Below are 18,718 nucleotides of genomic sequence, written 5' to 3'. Positions count from 1 at the left end.
TCAAATTAAAATCCACGATACTCATGTTAATTACTGAAATCATTATAAAAATCTCCATAATATAAAAAATTTCCATAATACTATCTGAGAGATCTTTGGTTAATATTATTTTTTTGGTAAGTAAAATAAATATATTTTTCACGTCGCGCCAGGTAGGGGTCGAACCTACGACTTTCTGCTTAGGAAACAGACGCTCTATCCACTGAGCTACAGGCGCTTTGTTTCTTTGTTAATATTACATATTTATTATTTTGAACTTCCTTTTTAGTTTAAGTATCCTGATAAAATATTATAGAAAATCTAATCGAATTAAACTATTTTCTGACGCCTAAACTTACCACAAGTCCTAACGTTAAATTTAGCTCAAAATTCTTTATATGATGGGCGATCATAATCTATTGCAACACTAATGGTAATATAATAAAACTTGAGGAATAGGTTAAAACTTCATTTTTGGTTTTCCTATCAAGATAAGAAAGAAATTAGAAAGAATACCAAAAGAGTAACTCTATGTTTAATAACAAGGAGAGGCTTCAGTTATCATCAACCGGCGCAGTTTTAGTCCCACATTGAGAACAACGAAGACAGAAGGGAGGAGGCTGGGCTATAAAAGCGGAGGCGCTTCTAATTGGTAGGTTATCTTTGCGCTTGGGGCAATGTCGCAGCTTGTGAGGTTATAACCGAGGCGCGACAATTGCTGGTTGAAAACTATTTCCAAACCCCCTCTTTGGTCTGGGTTTGACCCAGGCCATCGAGAATTTCTGGAAGGGCTCCCTCTAACCCAGGGAAAAGCTCTATCAATGCTAATCGCTAAATTATACTTGCTCTATCACATGATTATGCTTTAGTGGAGGCAAAGATAAATAAATGTAATGACTTATCTATTATTTTTGTTCAACAAGCAATAATAAATATATCAAATAGATAATTAGGATAATTATTCTTATTAAGATTTTCAAAAGAATTATTTCGTCTTTATGTAGGAATTAATTAAAATCATATAATATAATTTTTTTGATTCATTAATTAATAAAATAAAATTTTATTTAAAAAATAATTTTACTTAATTAGATTTAAAGAATTTTAAAATTTTTTTACATGTATGTATGAATTTTATAAAATAGGCTAAGTTCAATAAACATAGTAATACTATATTAGTCTGATTATAAATATAAAGCATATCGATTGTATATCATCAATATTATATTTTTATACCATAATATTGTTGACCTTTTTTAGTACAGTCTAAAATGATTACTATAGTCAAGACAATCCTATTTCATGAGTTGCTTATAAACCCAATCTTAAAACATGCTCTTTCTACCACTTTAGGTTGTAAATCCTAAGTGAATGAATTAGTAGTCAATACAGTAAAACTTAAGTTCTTAATCGATATTAATTATTTATATATTATTTTTAAAAATCATTAAGTACTTTATACTATAATGCATATAACAATACTTGTTATTTTTAAAGAAAAAAACTATTACGATATGTTAAAAATATCTTCATCGACTTGATAATTGAGTCTGACCATACCAAGTCATAAATTAAATTTTTATAATCAAGTTTTGATTAGTAGCCTCAAAACATATCACAAAATTAACTTGTATTATTAATAATATAATAATATATTATTTTATATATTTTATATAAATTATCCCTCTAACTAATATAAATATAAAATACAAAATGAACTTCCTACTTTATTGAGGTAATTTACATAATCAATATATGAAAATATCATAATTTTATATTATCTAATTTTATATATGTGAATATATAATCCTTCATCTATTTCATATATCTTATTGCTTTCTTTTTTTAACCTTTTAGTATTTCAATCCTAGGTAACTCTAGTATATACCCAGTATTCTAACTATAAAATTGATATCTGGTTTGGTATATACTTGAGTATATAGCATATTTCTAACTTTGCATACATAATAAATATTTTTTTTTATTTTATTCCTTAATAAAATTATTTTAAAAATATTTATTTTGATTGAAAATTTTATTTTTATCATTTATTGAATAAAGTTATATACTAAATCTCTCCAAGACTCGATCAATAATTTTTTTTAGATAGTCACAATAATCCTTGAAATCTATCCCTAAATATCTCAATATCAATAATATAAGATACTTTATTCATATGAATCATTTTAAAATTCTTGATAATTTTTTTTTAATTTAGTATAATAAACCAAGATTACTACTGGTATACAAAATATTATCCGCACATATAATAAACTAGCTCTCATTGAGCTTCAAATATAAACATTGAATAATAGTATTTTTCTTAAATATGAAGAAAGTAATAACATTATGAAATTTTATATATTATTATCTGAAAGCTTGTTTAAGTTTATAAATAATTTTTTAATTTACATGTCAAATTTTATATTTCTTTTATTTTCTCTTCGAATCATTTAGGTTAATCCATAGAAAACTAATCCCTAATTAGAAAACTTGTTTTTGTAGCTAGTAATGATGATTATTAATGAATTCATTTTCAAAACTAAAAAAAATACCTTGTTTTTATAGATGCATTCTTTATGAGTAAACATTTGACCAAAGGTCTAACTATTATATCGTTTGATATTATATTTTGAGTCAGGTTTATATAATAGTCTCTTTTATAGTTATTGGATGATTTATTGAGTTTTCAGATACCATTCTAGTTCATTGATTTCAACTATTTTTTCATCGCATCATACCACTTTTCATAATAATTACTTTTCATAACTTATGAAAACAATGAGAGGTCATTTTTATTCCTATATCATAATATGATTATTATAGATATACCATATAATAATAAAAAATAATAGACCTCCTTTCTTTGTGAGATCTTCTCAGGACTATTAGTTATGATTATTCTACAATATTATTACCAATGACATTAACATCATGTAGGAGTTCATCAATGCTATTTTGTTATTCTCTCATTAATTCTTTTAGTAACTTGAACAACAATAATCTCTCAAATTTAAAATAATAAAAGAATATTAATATTTATTTTTTAATATCAAAATTAAAATTAGAGATTTTTACTCCTACCGTGCCTAGTTTAAGATTTTCCTCAATATTAAGGCTGTGTCGTCATGCCTATGTGCGATTATGCATCAACTAACGACCACGCCATTGTCGTGGTGCTCGATGGTGCTTACGAGTATGTCGTGCAACCATTGGCTATTGCAACCTTCGATGTCCAATCGATATTGGTCATAGCTTGTAAGTATCACAATGACGTTGATGCAATTATCATAGCCATGGCACTACTTTAGTCATCGTAGTCGTTGCATGAATTTTGTTGCAGTTGCCACAATAATGATGTCGTATCCCATGGTGCTTATGTTACGTACGCAATTGCTACCCACGATTGGAATGACGATCACCAGAGATCGCCACCTTTAATAATACTATTGCTAACAATAAATTGTCAACAATGATCCATCAATCAAATATGAGGAATCTCGTATCATTTATAAGCATGTGATAAGATGGATGAGATATGAAAGTATATCAACAATACAAATAGATCGTTCAACCATCATAAATCAAAATTAAATAATATATTTTTGTAAGCGAAGGATACTAATAAACGGATCTAAATATAAAATAAATCTAAAATACTTTTACGATCTAAAATATCTGATTTTAAAGCATGGCTGTGATACCAATTGTAAACATAAAAAACTTTAATGCTAGAAATTGTAATCAAATAACAATATATCAAATTTATGATGTGTACCTTTTAAAGCTACTCAGAAAACTTTTATCTGATTTGCACGTGTATCGTTGTCAGTGTAGGAAAATCTAGGGGCGACATCACATGCGCAGTGGAATAACAGAAAACAAAAACCCCAAATTTTTCAAAAAGGTGTTCGTCGTCATGCAAAGATTGGTGCGTAAAAACTCGTAAAACTTGAATCCACGTGTGAGATAGTATTTTACTAAGGGAGATCGTATATCCCTGAAATCTTGCATATCTGTAAGAGAGGATGAAGGAGGTCAAGTGTCCTCCTCTCTAGCGGTGATCTACATAATAGAGCTGCGACGACACTCTTCAAATCGCTACCTAAATCTCTACACCTGTTATCTAAGGAGGAGAATGGGAGAGGAGAATAAAAGGTAGCAACCAAGAAGCTTCTAGTCTATAGGTCTTTGGTTCCCTCCTCTTGCCCTATTGGGTATTAGATCTCCATTCAACTACCCAGACCTCTTAGATTAGTGAATTTTTATCCAATAATTTCTCATTGGCTCTTATTGGATCTCATCCATAGGATCCAATAATTCAAGGGCTTATTGGATATCCAATAAGATAGGGGCTTCGGTGGATATCTCATATTCGAACCTCTACTCGTCAAAACGCTTACCTTATATATGTGACCCTCTAGGCCCAATATCGAGCTGACCATGAGTCATACTTATCAGAACTCCTTCTGGCTCAGTGAATTATTATCCTCATAATAATTCACTTAACTCATCGATTACGGGCGTACTATGCCACTACGCCGTAGTCCTAGGCGATATAGAAGAATCCAATCCTTTGGACCTATCTGTCCTCAATTATCATGTATCTATAGTTCATCATCCATCTAATATCTCAGAGGCTATATACCGGGTATGGTACTATCAGACCCATACAGTTTCTACTCGAGTCTCACTCTAATTAGATTCTCCCGGAGAACTCTTTCTCTCTCAATCCGAATAACCCTGGCAAGAGATTTGTCTTAGCAAGAATACATGAGATATTCCTCGCATGACACCGAGAGTAGATGATCCTCTATCGACACTTAATAGCACTCATAAGGTTGGCTACCACTCCCGATGACTAATTGTCTTAGATCTGGAACTTTCAAACCTAAAGTAGAGTATCAAAGAGTGAAGTACTCATATAGTACATCCTTGGTGTCTCAAGTCTAAGGACCAAGTATACTACTAGGATAACAGAATCACTGTTTGATAATGAGGTATTATTAATCATCCAGCAGTCTGTGAGCGGATCAACCAGTGAACTTATTTTCCAATGAGCACCTACACTATAGCCCTACTGTCCCCACACGAGTAGCTATGGGATCAACTGTCTCTATCATATGGACGGGTGTACAGCACACCAATCTATCTAGTTATCTCGATGTTCCTCTTGAGTAACCTATGACTATGATTATCTAGGGTATGTGTTTAAAGGTGAATCAGTCTCATTATCATAATCTCATCACGTTCTGATTCTCATTGTACAGATCATGAGCATCACTATATATATATATATATATATATATATATATATATATATATATATATGCCACAAGCATATAAAGTGATAAAATATCAAATAATATAATAAATATAAAAAAAAGTGTATCATGTCATTTTTTTAAATCAAAATCATCTCTTAAGAAATTCTATCATAATTGGACTTTTTTAATGTTACTGATAATCATAATCCAATCAAATTTATAATATATCTTATCCGATTAGATAGAACCATATAATCTAATAGCATTTTCCTATTTAATCTCATTATCATACCTCAATACTAAGTTGGCTTTGATGACTCATTGATGATAACTTCATTAAGCCAAAATTACTAACCAAAATATTTAAGCTAAAATTAATAATAACAAACTCATCAAACTCATATATGTCAATCTTAGTCATATCATATTTTTCGATGTAGGATTAATTGGTGTGTTACATAAAAACATGTCTATTAGGGCCCACAAGTGTGGATGTTCAATTATATGAAATACTAAATACAACTTCATGAACTATACAACATGAAAAGAGTATACACAACTACATGAACTTCATGAGGAAGACATTCGGACCTTAGTAAGAGTGTGAAAAGCCAAAAGGTCGAAGAGCATTGAAGTATCTAAAAGTTAGAATACTCCAAGAATAGCTAAATGCATGAAAGGAGCAAAAAAAACGTAAGGGGCTATTTATATTGCTCGAGTAACCCTTCGACTAACCACCTCGTTGCTCGTTACTTTGGTTGATTAACAACATAGCTACATGCCATTAGATGAGGCTGGGCATTGTAACTATTATGATCATTTGAATCCCGAAAGGCACACGTAACCATATAAAGACACCCGAGCAAGCGCCATGTCACAGATGTATCAAGCCATAATTACAAGGATAAAATTTTATCGGGTTCGATAGGCGACCGAATCAATGTGACTATCAAATAATGGGATGAATATAATGCACACGAGCATACATGGCCAGACTCATTGGGTAAGTCAATGACCTTTGCATAGTCGAAGGGTCAAACACAACGCACGACCATAAGGCCAAATGCGTATTTCGATAATGCATAACCTAAGGACTAAATGTGTACCTCAATAATTAACAGTCGAATGGCTAAACACACATTTCAATAACACAACCTAAGGGTCAAATGTGCAAGCCAATGACCCTTACAAAGCCGAAGGGTCAAACACGACGCATAACCAAAAGACCAAATGCGTATTTTGATGATGCATAGCCTAAGGGCTAAATATGCACCTCGATGATTAACCGCCAAAAGGCTAAACACACATTTCAGTGATGCACAACCTAAAGGCCAAATGTGCATCTCGATGATGCATAATCGAAACACTAAATACATATTTTCATGCTTCACAACCTAAGGTTTGAATGTGCATCTCAAATATACATAGATAAAATTATGAATATATATTTCGACGACGCATAGTCGAAAGGTCGAACATGCATTTTGACAATACATAATCTAAGGCCCAAATGTGCATTACTACAACACCATAACTAAAGTGCAGGACTCACATTTAAATAACTCTTAGTTGACGACCTAACTAGTAGACACCCCTTCATTAAAATTAATGATGCTAGATACAATAATTTTTAGCTTGATAGTCCTACAACCCAATGAGCTTGAAAGTTTGAAGGGGGGGAAGGGGCGGGGCGGGGGTGCTAGTGATAGGTAAGGTATGACATAAAAGATACAATGTCATAACAAGTGGTCGATTAACGTGTGTTGGACACCACAGATATAGAATCATGATTCAGCTCCAAACACTTCACATTCGCTTCCAACCACCAATAATCTCGAACATAAAGGTCTTTATGGTCCACCCATAAAAGGGACTCCCAAATACACTTTCATAACTAAATAATTCTGTAATAATTTTTGACTAATTTGATCAATCCAAACCCCAAATCTAATCGTCAGAGAGATATTTATCGAGAACACCCCCAAGTTACATTAGAACATATCTCATTTCTCGTTCGAACTCGAACAACTAAAATCTACAATAACATTTATTGAGTTCAATTTTGGATGAATATGGTTTTTTAGTGCATGCATCTACCTGAGATTGCTTCATTTTGTGTCTTGTTGATGCTAATTTTTTTATTTTTAGGGTTTTTTTTTTCTGTTTGCTTTTTATAGGGAAGATTGGTTTTTATTGTGTGGTGATCATTTCTTCTTATTTTACTTAATGCTAAGAACAAAATCGTGTAACAGATTGTAACTACTTAAATAATTAGTGTCTTGATAATTTGAATATTTTATTATCGTATTTGTTATATGTGATTAATAAAATAATTAAAATTAATTTTCTTAAGTAAGAAATTTAGTAACTACTTAAATAATCAAACAATCCAAAATTTACTAATTAATTTATTTCCTAATCAGTGAAATAAATATTTAAAGTATACTTTGTATATAAAATAAAATAAAAAAAAAATAAATTATTTCTGACCTTATTGGGAGTGCTCATCTTTTCCTATAAAAAGATTGTCTCTCCCTCATTACTCATCCGGCTTGGCTTAGAGGAACGGAAGATTGCCTCTCCCTCATTACTCATCCGGCTTGGCTTAGAGGAACGGAGGAACGGATTCTATTAGAGGAGTGGTATGTATTCTATCTTTTCTTATAAAGTTTTGATTTATATTTTAAAATATTTCATATTAGAATTATTATATTTTGTAATGCATAATAATATTTTAATTTCGAAATTATAGATATTTAAAATTCGATATTAAAATAATTATTTAATTTCATGATGATGTTGCATGAATTACAATGGTATTTTAAGCTTAAATCATAATTAGCAAAAGACTAGTTGATGAATTTTATGAAATTTCTGTCATTTTATCTTAAATCAAATTATTTTAAGATTGATTTAATTATTAAAATTCTAGTTTTTGGATTAAATAATGACTTTAATTCATTTAATTATATATATATATATATATATATATATATATTGGGATCGTGAATTTATTGGTTTGTTTAATTCATATAAAATATATTTAAAATTTAATTATATAGAAGTGTTTCTTTCTTGGTAACTTGCGAGTGCTCGGTACCCGCTCTTTTCTCTTATACAGTGTAAATTCACCTCTCTGACCTTACCCAGCTTTCGTCATTTTGACCTGCTTGATATGCTTGTTAGCTTTATTCTTTTCGACCCACAACATTTTCTAGCTAATTTCTTGACTGGATTGATGTCATCATCATATACATATATACGTCCATATGTGGTTGGTCTTTTGCGATTCTCGGTTTCTGATTTGCTGAGTGAGAGCTTTCTGATGATCAAGGGGCTCAACCCCATGCATCTTCTTGTATGCTTTGCTTTGTCTTTTAAGATCATTTCATGTTCTTACAGTAACAGGTCCGTCGATAGGATCCGAGAAGGTTGTTGCTGCATCTAAAGATGGCAACTCGGCAGACACCAATGCTTGGAATTCTGTTCCTGTTGTGCTGGACGGCAACCATACAAGCAGAGTACATGAAATACAAAGATCCCAACCAGCCAGTGAATGTTCGAGTCAAAGATTTGTTGAAGCGCATGACTCTTGCTGAAAAAATTGGTCAGATGACACAAATCGAGCGAGAAGTCTCCACACCCCAAGTCTTGAAGGACTACTTCATTGGTGAGTATCAACAAATGCATTCATCTGGTCTTTGTACCACTCTACTGTAAAGGGAAGAGAAGCTGTCAGCACACGTACTGAATCATACACGTCTTACAGGTAGCATTCTTAGTGGCGGGGGAAGTGTTCCTTCTCCTCGGGCATCTGCTAAGGACTGGGTTGATATGATATATAAATTCCAGAAGGTCTGCCTGTCGACACGATTGGGGATTCCCATGATTTATGGGATCGATGCTGTTCATGGCAACAATAACGTCTATAATGCAACCATATTTCCTCACAACATTGGTCTCGGAGCCACAAGGCAAGTTACATATTTACTTCGATTTGTTGCATAATGTGACTTTAAATTTCTACGAAATATTGCTAAAATTAACTCTTGGTTTGCCAAACCACACCTGTTGATGAAAATTGATTTGAGATCATCATACCTGTCTATATTTTCTAATCCATGTATTGTGTGTCAAGAAGATTTTGTCGCAGTTGCATGGGAAAATTATCTTTTGTCCCTTGTGTTAACCAATCCTACAGCAGTTGTTAGTTGGAACACAGGTTGGCCATCCATGGATGAACTTTATAATCCATTGGTGAAATGCTTGAGAAGTACTACTGGTTTTGTTTTTCATATGGTTGAGAAGGATTTTAGATTTACTGCTCTGCTCTGCTCTATGGCACTGCATGAAGTCAGTTGAGAAAATATCATTCTAGCTTTTCCTATTCTTTCTACTCATTATATCTTTTTTTTTTTGTTGTTGATACTGTTGGCATACTCATAAGCAATGAAGAAATCACTATTGTTCTCTTCTCACTCTATCTTGGCTTACTGCCTAATGATTGTACTTAAGAATTGTTTGACATTGTCTAATTATCAATCTCTTTCGAGTGAAATCCAACACAATCTAGTCATCCTGATCTCTGATTCTTGGACCTTAATTGTTATGTGCAGGGATCCTGATCTTGTAAAGAAGATCGGTGTGGCAACTGCTCTTGAAATCAGAGCAACAGGCATTCCTTACGCTTTTGCACCATGTATCGCGGTAAGCAAGTCTTTTTTTTTTTTTTTTTGCATTTTTAGTGTTCTGAAATTTAAATTTTGAGTTGGATTTTCAGAAGTGTTATTTTCTGTTGATTTGATATTCCTCCTTCCTGATTCAGGTTTGTCGAGATCCGAGGTGGGGCAGATGCTTTGAGAGTTACAGCGAGGATCACAGGGTTGTGCAGGCAATGACCCAAATTATTCTTGGTTTACAGGGAGATGTCCCTGCCAACTACACAAAAAAATTCCCTTATGTTGCTGGAAAGTAAGGATTCAAAATTCTAATAACACTGAAGTTGTTGCTAAACCCAAAAGAAACAACTTTGCTTGAAAAGAAAATGTAGCTTAGACTCTGTGGTTCATCGCAATGCATCACAAGTCTTGTTATCAGTTCCTAATAGGGAATTCTTCTGATAGATAGATAGATAGATAATGATCAAGGCATTATGATAGATAATCCTTTTCATATCACAGAGTCTCAATTTTCTAAATGCAGCCATGAAATTAGTAAAATTTCAATTTAATTGTTTGTGAGTATTGATAGTTCTTTATTTTCCCTTCTAACATTCATACTGCTAAATTATGATACTAGTAATTTATCAAACCACAAGTAAACCTCATGTGCTTCTCAGGAACAATGTAGCAGCTTGCGCCAAACACTTTGTTGGCGATGGTGGAACACACAAAGGGATCAACGAGAATGACACTCTTGTCGACTTCAGTGGACTCCTTAGGATCCATATGCCTGCTTATTATGACTCCATCAAGATGGGTGTCTCCACAGTCATGCTTTCTTTTTCAAGCTGGAAAGGAGTTAAAATGCATGCCCACCGTTTTCTAGTCACAGACTTTCTCAAGAAGAAGCTTGGTTTCAAGGTAGATCACGAAAGAGTCCATAAATACCTTTTCATTCACTGCTTGAGAATGTATCACGACTCAATATGCTTCAAACTGTTGTCAGGGATTCGTGATCTCAGACTGGACGGGCATCGATAAACTCACCACCCCAACAAAAGCAAATTACACTTACTCTGTTGAGAAGTCGATCAACGCTGGTCTCGATATGGTGAGAAATTTATGTCGAAGAATGAGCGTCACTGAGCCAAATTATACTATAAATTATAGTTTGTCAAAGACTGCACGATGTCGCAGCATTTTCGAATTAAGTTCGATCCAATGCATGAGAATGCATAGCAGAGATTGCCACTAGACATAGGAAGTTTCTCTGTTGTTCTAAGAATGCCTGCCCGTTGGCTGTAGGCTCTTTAACATGGTGTTCTAGCCAGCCTCACATATCCTTGATGCTACTGTGCTTTTTTGCAGGTCATGGTCCCAGATGACTATCTTGGGTTCATTAATAATCTGACAACTCTGGTTAATGCCAAAGTTATCCCCAAGAGCCGAATTAATGATGCTGTAAGAAGGATCTTGCGGGTGAAGTTTGCCATGGGTCTTTTCGAGAACCCTCTACCTGACTACAGCTTGGTTGACCAGCTTGGAAAGAAGGTAAATTGCTTGTCTGTTCTCAGTCTCTTTGCTTGCAATCAACTTACTCCAGTTTGGTTTTCCATCTCCTGACAAATCCTTGACCGCAACCATCCAGGAGCACAGGGAGTTGTCAAGGGAAGCTGTAAGGAAATCACTTGTGCTGTTGAAGAATGGAAAGTCTAGTAAGAAGCCGTTGCTGCCACTGCCAAAGAAGGCCGGGAAGATTCTTGTTGCCGGAAGCCATGCAGACAACCTTGGCTACCAGTGCGGTGGTTGGACCATAGAGTGGCATGGAAGTAGTGGAAACATCACCGTTGGTATGTCTCGACTCTTGTTGCTCCTCCCATTTCATGCTTAGGATGACAATACGCCTTGATCTGAACGCTAAATGAAAGCTTGATCCTTCTTCTTTTCCAGGTACTACAATCCTGGAGGCTGTAAGAGCCACGGTAGATCCATCAACCAAAGTAGTGTTCTCTGAGAACCCTGACGCCGGCTTTGTTAAGAGCAACAACTTCTCCTATGCCATTGTCGTCGTCGGGGAGCCGTCCTACTCTGAGACTGCCGGAGACAGCCTCAACCTCACCATTCCCGAGCCTGGGCCGAGCACGATCCAATCTGTGTGCGGCGCGGTGAAGTGCGTGGTGGTTATCATCTCCGGCAGGCCCGTGGTCATCGAGCCGTACGTGCCATTGATGGACGCGCTTGTGGCTGCGTGGCTGCCGGGATCCGAAGGCCAAGGGGTCGCTGATGTGCTCTTCGGGGACTTCGGCTTCACCGGGAAGCTGCCTCGCACTTGGTTCAAGTCGGTGGACCAGCTCCCCATGAACGTTGGTGACGAGAACTACGATCCCCTGTTCCCGTTTGGATTTGGGTTGACAACGAAACCGAGGTCAACAGTGATGGGTTTGTAGTTGCAGGGAGAAGAATCGTGAATCGAATCGAATCGAATCGACGCTTGTGGCACCATTCTTATAACACCTGTATTTCACTTTAATCAATATTGATTTGTTCATCCATCTCTCTCTCTCTCTCTCTCTCTTTCTCTCTCTCTCTCTCTCTCTCTCTCTCTCTCTATATATATATATATATATATATATATGTTAAGCTTGAATAAAAAATCAAATGATAATCAAATCAATTAAAATTAAAATTAATCAATGATTTTATGAGTCTGAATCAAATCGGAATCGATCAACGATTTTATGATTCTGAATCGAACCGGAACCGATCAATAGTTTTCAATCGAACCGGAAATGAGGGTGCTGATCCATTTTCAATTCCTTACACCCTTGGAATCGGAATCAGTAAACAATTCTGAATCAAACTGAAACTGAGGGAGGCGGTTCAGATCTGAATTGGCTGAAAACAAAAACAAAAGAACAAAAGTTAGCCACTTCACACCCTACAATCGGTAATCTAAAGCTGGAAGACATTCTTTTTATGGCCACTGGCATGGGCAGAGGGTAGGGAAATAGGGAGATGAGACCACCATGGCCTCCGCCAACATAGTATTCTATAACGCTCTCGAAGTAAGAGAAATGCTCAATGAAGGAGAGATATCAAACTAGAGGAAAGTGGGGGATGGTAGAGGAAAGATGGGCCTTCCCCATACTCGTCATATGAAAGTCTGATATTTAAAGTTGGAAAGGTCGAGATTTGTAGCTCGAGATGGGAGAGGGGATTTGTGGAAGGAAGATGAAGCGGAAGATTTCTTTCAGGCCCCACATTAAGGGAGTCTGATGGCCTACACGGGGCTTGTCCTCGACTCATCAGACACATAGAGCGTAATGGGACCCATGTGAAGATTAAATATTATTGAAAAAAAATCAAAAATTCAAAAATGATTATTCCATTTGAAATCACTTGGTTCGAAATCACCTAATCCGGTTCAGGATCGAAACTAAAACCACGCAGATCTGTGCCAATTTTATTTCCACTGAACCGAAATAGACAATATGACAAGAAAAGAACATAGTCCTCAATAAGATAGAAAAAAAAATAAACCAAAAAAGTCAACCGAGAATCACTGAGAAAGCAAGGAGGGAAATAACTTAAAGCTATCTTTCACTTTGTGATTATTCCAAGACATCTCCAGGTCTCAAAATGTACGTTCATTACTTTTCTCCGGAAGATCTACTCCCGATTATTGATAACTCAACAAGGATGCTCACTATTTAATCACTAGTATATAACTGTACTTAAACAAAACTGAAGACTAAAATTTACTGACATTGGTTGTCCTGATTGGTATGCAAATCAATTGGGTTACCGGTGCATGTTAACTTGGTGGCTCCAGTGAGGTGTTCTAGGAAGTCTTCATGCGTATCTGACTTATGAAAATCCAATGAAATAGTTCCCCCACATGATCCAGAATGCTGAGCTGCTCTTCTCTTCAGTTCTTCCTTGACATGCTGAGACAAAAAAGAGAAATGAGAAAAAGCCTTTGCGGGAACAATGGAAGAATACATTGTTCATTTTTAATCACTCAAATGTCCGATGATCCATGCCAATGTTTAATTTAATAGAATATTGAAAATAGTAGATCAAGCTTGAAAAATATTGTGAAAAGAGCAGTCCAGATAAGTTCGTTTGACTCTGCTCACTGAAAAACGACCGAGTTTGCATATGTCAAATTGTTGTAGCACTTCTTCTGTTCATCTATAAAATTCAGGCGTTTCACTAATACAAACACTAAAAAGAGAACACCTAATTTCTTTTACATGTTCCTACAAATTTATTCAATGCTTTTGGAGGTTGAATAGCAGATTGTGTCACATTCAGCATCAGGAAAATTCCACAGAAAGAGGCATATAAAATGTCAAATATTGACAGATGAAGTGGACACAACCTCAATTTCTGAGAGACATCTCAAAAGTCCAAAAACTATCTTTAACCAGTCTCCTTAATAATATTTTTTAAAATATAACAACTTACAGCGGGCCAAGCCCTCTAAGGATAAAGGATGAGAGAACACACTAATACAACAAACAGCCGCATACATGGCATAGTTGTTTGGGCTGAGGAACCCGAGAGAGCATGAGTTGAATTATATCAGCTAAAAGCAATGTAGACTCAACCATTCAACTCAACTCCAGAAAAATATTCAAGTAAACAAATAGAGGAAAAGAAAAAGAGGATTCAGATAATTTCACATCAATTCACAACATTTACAATTGGATTAACCATAAGCAAACCAACCCAAAAGCATAAAGTAATATAGAAGTGAACAAAATTCTCCAGTAAACAAGCAGAAAAAATAAGATACAGAGACGGAATAAACATTAGTGTTATAGTGCTCTGAGCATGCACATCCTACATGACTTTCTAATGACTTTTCATAAAGATATCAACCCATAATGAAGCTGTGAAATTGGAGTCCCATCAGCCAAGACTGTATCGAGCCTCTTAATACAATGATGCTCTATTTAGAAATTCCCCATTCATTCCTTTATTCATATTGAGTACAAGTTATGCAGCTTAAATTTTTTAGAAGCTGTTTAATGCACCATTGATACATTTATTAAATTTTTATGCAGAAGTTAAATATAGACTTGCAAATTTTGGCTTAAATTCCATTTGATCCATGTGGGAGATACATATTCCATCTTATTCTAAATATACAGAATTGTTTACATTTTACAATTACAGATGAATTTACTTACCTCCATAATGTTTTCTATTCGTCACTATCACTATCTCATCTTTTATGTTCAACAATTTATGTTTGCCACTACATGTGCTACATATCAGAGGGACAAGTGCAATCAAAGCAGTTCCTGAAACTTCCAATGACCACAAGGGGCAAATCTAAAAAAGAAAACCCTTTCCAAAGAAATCAAAACAAGAAAGAGAATTGTGGGAGTGGGAAAAAAAACATAATAGTACTTCAAAGGGGATACAAATGTCAATGGACATGAGGTATCAGAATATAATATAGATGCATACCCCCATGTCCAACAGAAACCCATAGGAGGCCAATGACTTTGAAAATATGATATTTGATATTTTGAGTGTGGTATATTAGAAGTTGCATGAAAAAAAATGACCTAGAAGCAAAAGGACCAAGAAGCATAAAAAGATTCATTTAATGTATTTGATATCATTGGATATTCCTATAGTATAATTAAAGAGTTTGATAAGTGTCCAACTCAAATATACATAAAATGTCATAACCCGACCAGACAGGTTTCCCATAGTATAATTAACCCTAGCATGGTGCATATGAGGCATAGTCCAGTGATGGCTCTATACCATGGCATGTCCTCTGACCATGTCCCAGGTAGTCCTTTCCTATTCGAACCCATTATCATGCCCCAATACTAAATCGGCTCTAATACCAATTGTGACAACCCGGATTATGATAACTGGTCTCTTAACTTCATTGAGCCAAAATCACTAATCAAAATGCTTAAGTTGAAATTAATATTAGTACATTCATCAAATCCCTATAAGTCAATCTTAACCGTATCACACTTCTGATGTGAGACTAATTGATGTGTTACATAAACACGTCTGGCAGGGCCTACAAGTGTGGATGTTAAATTACATGGAATACTAAATACAACTTCATGAACTTAACAACATGAAAATAGTATAACACATCTGAATTGTTTTTATTTCATTATCTTCATCACCATGCAAATTTTTCCAACAAAAATTCATATGATTGACTCCTAGGAGACATAATAAAATTGAAAATTATTATTATGACCTTCCTAAACTACAGAAATTCTCATTAAAGGGGGAACAACATCCATTTCTCTGCTGCCTCTCCACCTCCGTAAATTCATCAAATTCACATCTACCATTGAGGCCTCTATATTAAGGTAGATCTTCCCAGTTTGGACTTTGTAAAATTTGATAGCACGAGGAATCATTGGTGAGCATTTTGTTAGTTAAAATGTTGACAAAAAAAAGTTTTAAATATCCAATATTCAGCTCAAGAGATGAATTGGGTGCATTCTAGATGCGAAGTTAACGCCAACCCAAGTGCAAATGAATATCCATGCAACGAATTGAACACACTTCAATATGTGGCACAGTCCTAAGGTATGTATGCCAAGGCCCAACAATTGCAAAAAGCAGTTTCAATGTGAATAAGATGGATGTACAGCATCTATAATCTACCTATTGAGTAAAAAAGGATATTGAGGAAAAATGGGAAAATGAACTATAAAAGAATAAAAAGCAATATGAGAACTTTGTTGCAACTTCTATGATTATTCTTCGAAGAAACTCATGACTTTGACTATTAATTTATTTGATTACCCACCAATGGCTTCATCTACTAAATAACCTTGAAACATAAGAAGTAAAATTGGACTTTCAATTTGAACGTATTGCAAATATTATATTGAAAACAATAAGCACCTAAGAATCGATCAAAACCAGCAACATGCACAAGGAAGAAAACCAAATAAGTACCAAAAGGATATATAGGTCTGATGTGCAATTAAGAATCAGTAAAGCACAGAAATCCAAACCTGCAACATCCTCTGGTCAAATTTGGGAACTCCGATCTGCGTAACAGTGAGGGAACCAAAGAAGTTCCCCAGCAGCACCGCATCCGGTACCGGCAGCCCCCAAACCAGCCCAGAGACAAACCCACCCATGAAACTATCCCCAGCTCCCGTGGGATCGATCTGATCTGCTTGGAATGGCGATACGTGCAGCTCCCCGTCCTTCCAGTAGACCTGGCACCCGTCCTTCCCGTGAGTCACGATGACGCAGCACCACTTTCGCGCCTCTTCGATGTCCACAAAGGGCGCCTCCTCCGCGGAGGCCTTGAGGAACCCAATTCTCGGGAGAAGGTGGAAGAATTCGGTGCTCCTGAGCGGCACGAGCCTGACCGTGCCATCGACAGGGTCGAAGGACCGGATCATCCCCTGGGCATCCACAAGGACGACGCGGCAGAGGTCAATCATGCGGGCGAGGGTCTCAGGGAGGATCTCCCCCGCGACGCCGACCGCCAGGCCGTAGTCGAACCGAATGTCGTCGGGAAGGTCGGCGGGGAAGATCGGGTCGCAAGCGCGGACGCGGCGGAGGACGCGATCGCCGTGGTACCCTCCGGCGGCAGGGACAGGTGGGAAGTGGGCGTGGAAAAGGGTGGTGTGGGAGGAGGAGGAGACGACGCGGGGAGGGTGGGGGGCGGCGTACGCGAAGTCGGCGCCGACCTTGGCGACGTATAGGGAGGTGGAAGGGGCGAGGGCGTCGAGGACGTTAGAGACGAAGGAAGCAGCGCCACCGAGGGTCTCACCGACGGGGAGATCGCCTCGGAAGAGGACGTCGTGGCAATAGTTGCCAACGACTAGGCCGCCGAGGCGCTTGTACTGCTGCTGCTGCGGCTGCGGCTGCGGTTGCCCGTCGACCCCGTCCTCGTGCACCATCGCGGACCGCTGCGGGCGGCCGCGGATACTCGGGCTGGTCCCGTTCGGGTCTGCGGTGGCGGTGGGGGAGATGGGAGGAGGCGGCGATCCTCCATTGCGGAGACGCGTCGATCGTCCGCTTTTGTAAGGGAAGGGGAATCACGACACGCCCCACATTCAGAAGACCGAGTTAGACATACAGATGCCGTTATCCGGTGGTGGCTAGATGATACGTGGGAGGGCTAATTAAGTTAGCCACCTTTCGGATTCTGTGCCTTAATACTTTAAAAAATATATATTAATTTTTTTTATAATTATAAAAGTAAAATATTTAGATGTATTTATCTTAACGATATTAATTCTATTAATAAAAAAATATTAAATATAAATTTAATATTTTGGTGGTGATGCACGACGACGTCTTTGGCGCTAATGTAACCATCGTCTTCCACCGTCTTCCACCTCCTCTCTCTTGTTGTCATCCAATGTGTTACCTTCTCTCCTCCTTTCACTCACTCTTTCCATTGTCATTGTCGTCGTCGTCGGTCAGAGCCCTCACGATCAACAATGACAACGAGAAGGGTAAGCACAAGAGGGAGACGAGGTGACAACCAAAGTTCTCATGATCGTCTCTGCCTCGTCCACCTCTCTAAGGGGTGAGCATAAGGGGAAGAGGAGGTGGAAGATGGCTCTGGCTACCACCTCCTCTCCCCCTCGCACTCATCTCTTTAGTTGTCGTCGCTGTCATCGTCGACCAGAGGAGGTAGCATGGGGGAGGACGTCGAGGGGGAAAGGTCATTTGGTAATTACATTAGTGTTAGCATTGGCACCAGCGGCGTCGCTGTCCACCACCATCGACATTGTTCACTATCATTGGAATGTTAAATTAATTTTTTTTTTATCCTTTTTT

At 36.6% G+C, this 18,718-nt stretch overlaps 2 protein-coding genes and 2 non-coding genes across 4 annotated transcripts; 2 read left to right on the top strand and 2 right to left on the bottom strand.

Annotated features, from left to right (window-relative positions):
- Positions 1 to 144: 144 nt before the first annotated feature.
- Positions 145 to 217, bottom strand: TRNAR-CCU (transfer RNA arginine (anticodon CCU)). Its single transcript has one exon. It is a non-coding gene; the product is annotated as a tRNA-Arg (tRNA).
- Positions 218 to 638: 421 nt separating this feature from the next.
- Positions 639 to 794, top strand: LOC135611465 (U4 spliceosomal RNA). The gene has a single exon (XR_010486596.1). It is a non-coding gene; the product is annotated as a U4 spliceosomal RNA (small nuclear RNA).
- A 7,690-nt stretch (positions 795 to 8,484) lies between these two features.
- On the top strand, positions 8,485 to 12,354 carry LOC103980861 (uncharacterized). The gene is made up of 10 exons (XM_065104016.1): positions 8,485 to 8,604; positions 8,667 to 8,916; positions 9,016 to 9,220; positions 9,863 to 9,953; positions 10,072 to 10,217; positions 10,585 to 10,828; positions 10,914 to 11,018; positions 11,276 to 11,458; positions 11,556 to 11,757; positions 11,858 to 12,354. The coding sequence occupies exons 1-10, from the start codon at positions 8,485 to 8,487 to the stop codon at positions 12,352 to 12,354; spliced, it is 2,043 nt and encodes a 680-aa protein (XP_064960088.1).
- A 1,131-nt stretch (positions 12,355 to 13,485) lies between these two features.
- Positions 13,486 to 18,014, bottom strand: LOC103980860 (inositol 3-kinase). Its single transcript, XM_009397382.3, has 2 exons — positions 16,927 to 18,014; positions 13,486 to 13,854 (listed from the first exon to the last, which is right to left on the bottom strand). The coding sequence occupies exons 1-2, from the start codon at positions 17,827 to 17,829 to the stop codon at positions 13,666 to 13,668; spliced, it is 1,092 nt and encodes a 363-aa protein (XP_009395657.2). The 5' UTR covers positions 17,830 to 18,014; the 3' UTR covers positions 13,486 to 13,665.
- Positions 18,015 to 18,718: the final 704 nt, after the last annotated feature.

The sequence above is a fragment of the Musa acuminata genome, chromosome BXJ2-4 (genome assembly GCF_036884655.1).
Source record: "Musa acuminata AAA Group cultivar baxijiao chromosome BXJ2-4, Cavendish_Baxijiao_AAA, whole genome shotgun sequence".
In the NCBI taxonomy this organism is placed as follows: domain Eukaryota; kingdom Viridiplantae; phylum Streptophyta; class Magnoliopsida; order Zingiberales; family Musaceae; genus Musa; species Musa acuminata.
The sequence above is the reverse complement of the archived record's forward strand: the minus strand, read 5'-3'. Positions and strand labels throughout refer to the sequence as shown.